We start from the raw sequence: 5,778 nt of genomic DNA on the forward strand, positions 1-5,778 counted from the left end.
AACATACAAAAATTCTTTGAAATCCAACACATATGAATTTCTTGAAAAGTCCCAACACATATGATTATTATCCCTCATAATAACACTTTAATGCATTAAAAACAAGTATAAAAAAAATTTCTTAAAAAGTCCAACACATATGATTATTATCAAAATATTAAACTTTAATATAATATAATAAAAAAAAGACATTTAATTCCTTCAAAAGTCCAACACATATGATTATTATCAAAATATTAAACTTTAATATAATATAAAAAAGGAAAAAAAGAAAACATTTAAAAAAAAAGAAAAAAAAAATTTAAAAATCACAATTCACATATATAGATAATTTGTAAACACAATCCGTATATAGCACGGGTGATATGCTAGTATTATATAAGAAAAATATGATTTTTAACCCACAAGTCTTGTGAGAGCTCCAATGTCTCAATCTTAATTTCTTAATTTTTTGATTTAAAAAAAATTTCAGCACTTATTGACTTTTCTCAAATCTTTTTAACTTCCAATACACACCCTTTTCAAGTCTTGAGAGAACTCTAATATCCCAATTCTCATTTCATAATTTTTTGATTTAAAAAATAATAATCCCACTCACCATTTAATTTCAATTTTTTCAAAATTTAATAACCTTAATCCTACTGTCACAACCTTTTTGACTTCCCCTACCTACTGCGCAGCCTATTCAACTCCTTCCACCATCCGCCATCCGCCATCCGCCATGTATTACATATAACTTCAAATAAAATAAATAACTCTTTAAAGAAAGAGGGAGAGAGTTTAATGGGAAAAAAAATGTGATTAACAAAATTTGGGGAAAAGTATAGAGAGAGTTGGACAAAATCTGAAGAAAAAGGCCGACACCTTCATAGTCCACAGAAAAAAAAACTTGTAAGTAATTTTTTTTATTTTTTTATTAGTTTCTTTTTTCGTTTATTTTTTTTATTATGAGTCAAAATGTGATTGTGATTTTTTAAATTGATTGGATATTTTAACTCACTGTATTTTTTGAAAAAAATAATTGTATTTTTAAAATATATACGGTAATTGTATTTTTAAACTGATTCAATTTTTAACTTTGTGTGTTTTTTGGAAAAAAAAAAAATGATTGTGTTTTTTAAATATGAATTAAAAAAATTTGTAACTCACTGATGAGAAAAAAAAAAATTTGTTTGAGTTGTGACAATCTCTGTGTTTTTTATCACATAATGATTAGATTGTATTTTGTTTATTAAAAAAAATTTATAATTTGATTTTTAACTCACCGTATTTTTTGAAAAAAAAAATGATTTTATTTTTTAACTATCAATTGACTTAATTTATATTGAAATTTTTAACTCATTGTGTTTTTTTGAAAAAAAAATAATTAATTTTTTTAATTACCAATTAACTTCATTGCTGATATAAAAAAATATATTCGCTATGGTAGGATGCATCTGTACAATCACAACTCTATATTGCATAATTTTTTTATTTGCATTATCATTCATTTTAAGTTTTCGTGAGAGTTGAATCATAGTTTATTTTGTTAGGCACATGGATTAAAGTACTTCTTCTTCTATGTGATTATTGATCATTGTCTTTAGAATGTGTAAGAAGATCATAAATACCAATGTGATTGTGGAAATTTGTAACTCACTCATGATAAAAAAAAAAAATTTGTTTGGATTGCGACAATCTCTGTATTTTTTGATCGCATAATAATTAGATTATATTTTGTCTACTAAAAAAAAATTTATAATTTGGTTTTTTAACTCATTGTGTTTTTTGAGAAAAAAAAAATGATTGTATTTTTTAATTATCAATTGACTTAATTTATGATTGAATTTTTAAGTGACTATATTTTTTGAAAAAAAAATAATTATATTTTTTAACTACCAATTAATTTCATGGTTGATAAAAATAATATATTTGCCATGGAAGGATGCATCTGTACAATCACAACTCTATATTGCATAATTTTTTTATTTGCATTCATCATTCCTTTTGAGTAGAGAGAGTTTTATTTAAAAAAATGTGATTCACAGAATCTGGGAAAAGTTTAGAGGGAGAGAGAGTTGGACAGAATTTGAGGAAAAAGACTGAAACCTTCAGAGTCACAAAAGATCTGTAAGTAATCTGTTCATTTCTTTTTCAATAGTTTCTTTTTTTTATTTTTTTATTTTTTATTATGTACAAAAATGTGATTGTGATTTTTTAAACTTATTAAGTTTTTTTAACTTATTGTATTTTTTGAAAAAATAATAATTGTGTTTTTTAAATATACGGTGATTGTATTTTTAAACTGAGTGAGTTTTTGAACTCAGTGTGTTTTTTTTTTTTAAAAAAATAATTGTGTTTTTTAAATATCAATTAAAAAAATTTGTAACTCATTGATGACAATTTTTTTTTTTGTTTGGATTGCGACAATTTCTATGTTTTTTGATCACACGATGATTAGGTTGTATTTGACTGGAAGGGACTCTCACGGTACACATGTATCCCTCTTTCCCTCCCTCTCTTCCCTCCCATTAGGAACAATCAATACATATTTATATGACCTTCCAATAAGACGTATGTATGCGTGGGTTTGATCAATTGATTATCGTCGCTGGAAATTTATACATATAGCCACTTGATAGTTCAATATACAGTACAGATACATATACACATACAGATACAAACTAATAGCAAGACTGTCCACTATTAAACCTGACTAAACGATATAATTATTTATCTGATGTGTACACCAGAACTGACCTTGAATTAAGGAAAATAGGAAGAAGAAAGTGGTGGAGAGGGCAAAAACGCTCTCCCTCTCTTTCTCTCAGCCGTGGACACATGCACATGGAGAGTGCCTAATTTCAAAACCTTAGGGGACGCCAATGCAATTTAACCTCTAGACTAAAATGTAAACATGAAACAAGAACAAATATGCTGCTATCCACAAGCTTTTCTCTTCTTTTTTTAATTATAACTGAATGAGTTACTTTTGTGATTTGTCCAAAATATACACCACCAATATCATAATAAATACCCCAGCAAAAGATAATGCTTAAAACAACTTTACCTGCTGTGTTTTGTCACCATGAATGGTAGTAGCAGGAAACCCATTCATACACAACCAATGTTCCAGTGAATCAGCTCCTTTCTTCGTCTCCACAAAAACCAGAGTCAGAGCTTGCTGCAAAACCAAGTGCAGAAAAGCAACAATCATGTAGATAATGAAGGTCAAGTTTTAAAATTAGCTTAAAATATGAAACACCAATAAAAATGTTAAACAAAAAATTACCCCATTAACAACATTAAGAACACTAGCACTTGTATATCAAGAGATCAGCTCCTTTCTTTGTTTTGTTTTTATATATATATATATATATATATAATCGGCATATATATATTATCCTCTGTTTTGTTTTAAGTCAGCGGTTTGGTTTGTTTTGTTTATAATATGTGATGCTCTGTTTTGTTTTAAGTTATTCTCTCATAATTATATATGTTATATATATATATATATATATATATATATATATATATATATTATCGGCATAGAATATATAATTTTTTATATATATTTTAAATGCACATATGCTCAATATATATATTTTTATATATATTATTTAAAAGATTTAATCTGTCAGATTTTTTATTTCACATTTTTTTTATTATTTTAAATTTTTTAATCTGTCAAATCTTTTTATTTCAGATTATTTTTATATCAGATTATTTTTATAGAGGTTTAATCTGTCAGATTTTTTTAAAGAGGTTTAATTGTTAAGTAAAGATGTTTAATAACAAAAAATGACAAAAATAACAAAAATCACTAACTTAAGGAAGACAAAATTTGACAACAACTGACCAACCTTAAACACACAACATTACTAAACAGGTCATGAATTAAGTAGTGACTTGAAAGCAATTTTTGTGTTCGTATTAATGCTAATAGTCCTAAAAATTTAAGCTTTTAGCACAGCAAATAAGGTTATAGAAAATTTCATAAAGCTACAAACCAAAACAACCAAACTGTTACATTCCACAAACCAACTTGGTAAAAGCACTTAAACATCAAACAGTAAATTAATTGAACCAAATTGAGCATAGTGAGAGTAGAGCACTAACAAAGGACAAAGTGGCTAGCTAATGACTACAAAATAAAAAATGATGAAAAAATATAGAGAAAAATTAGAAAATTACCATGGAAGACGACAAAAGGTAGAGAACATGTGGTTGTTAGTGTACAAGTCAAAGTGAAGATAAATAATTCCATGGCTTGGTTTGAACTTAGAGTTACTAAAGAACATATCAAGTGTGATGTTGTTACATGATAAGTTAAGTAGTGTGTACAAAGATCTCTCCTAAAAACTTAATGGATGGATAGAGGAAAGAATTAGTAACTCTAAGTTCACCTTCTCTTTAAAACGAAGGCAATAAAAATAAGAAAATAGAAGAAATGAAAGGAAGAACAAATAATATTGTGCCTGATTATCTTCTTTTCCAATTATATCGTTATTAGAGAAATCTGAAGCCACAGTTACACACCATAATCAATATTGCCTCTATAAACAGTCCAATCAACTAAGATTCTTTTTATTTCTTCAAAAATAACTAGTTTCCTAAATGAGCAAATTTTCTTTTATTCCTTTTAATGTACTAATGTTGTAAACTTGTCAGGAACCATTTTTTTTTTCTACTCTATCCTTTCCCATAATACTTCCATCTTAATCTATGTTATATACTTGGAGAACTAAGGAAAGATTAGATATAGACAACGTCATATGATTTTCTTTGTATGATACACATTGTGCATTCCTAAATGGAATAGGTTAATAGTACACATGATGCGTTTTATGACATAAACAAATTGAAAAAAACTTGATCTTTCATTTGTGATCAGACATGGACAAGAGTTGGATTGCATTGGGTAAGACACCTAATGGAAGGATGAGTCAGCCATTTATTGATGGGGTGACATCATTTATCAAATTTGCAATGGCAATTGTTGACCAGGAAGGTAAAATTCCGTGCCCATGTTTGAACTGTGTGAACTATTATTCCCCAAATCTTCGAAATGTGCAAATTCATTTGCTTCAATATGGGATTATGCAAACGTACACTATTTGGCATGAGCACGGGGAACCACGTGTATCAAATGAGGCTTATCATGAAATGGCAATTGATGAAGATGAGGTTTTAGGTGGTATTGATGCCTTAGTGGAAGATCGAATAAGAGGAGAACCCAACGATGCACCCCAGAATGAGGAAGTACAAACGTTTGATAAACTATTGAATGATGCCAAACGTGAGGTGTACTTAGGTTGCACAAACTACACTCTGTTGAAGTTTGTCATCGAGTTGCTTAATATGAAGGTAACAAACCACTGGATCAATAAGTCGGTTAACACACTATTGGAGTTTTTAACAAAACTTTTACCAAAAGATAATTTGGTTCCAAAGTCATTTTATGAAGCTAAGAAAATACTTCGAGATTTGGGATTGTCATATGAGTTAATTGATGCTTGTATAAATGATTGTGTACTCTTTTGGAAGGAAAATACAAGGTTAGATAAATGTCCAAAATGTAAGGCATCCAGATACAAGATCAATCGTGGCAGGGGTAAGAAGATTCCCCATAAGGTGTTGTGGTACTTCCCATTAACACCAAGGTTGAAAAGATTGTACATGTCAAGAAAGACTGCTGAGGACATGAGATGGCACAAGGAGAAACGTATAGATGACGGAGTATTGAGATATCCCGCCGATAGTGATGAATGGAAGGAATTTGATGTGCAACATTCTTAG

At 28.3% G+C, this 5,778-nt stretch overlaps 1 protein-coding gene across 1 annotated transcript; it reads left to right on the plus strand.

Moving 5' to 3' along the window:
* Positions 1 to 4,875: 4,875 nt before the first annotated feature.
* On the plus strand, positions 4,876 to 5,778 carry LOC114304210 (uncharacterized). Its single transcript, XM_082875978.1, has one exon. It carries the CDS (start codon positions 4,876 to 4,878, stop codon positions 5,776 to 5,778), a length of 903 nt encoding a protein of 300 aa, XP_082732104.1.

This window comes from Camellia sinensis, chromosome 6 (genome assembly GCF_055761805.1).
Source record: "Camellia sinensis isolate YWXY chromosome 6, ASM5576180v1, whole genome shotgun sequence".
In the NCBI taxonomy this organism is placed as follows: domain Eukaryota; kingdom Viridiplantae; phylum Streptophyta; class Magnoliopsida; order Ericales; family Theaceae; genus Camellia; species Camellia sinensis.

Excerpts from the sequence above, each read along its gene's own strand:
- LOC114304210 (XM_082875978.1), top strand. The coding sequence starts at position 4,876 with ATGGACAAGAGTTGGATTGCATTGGGTAAGACACCTAATGGAAGGATG.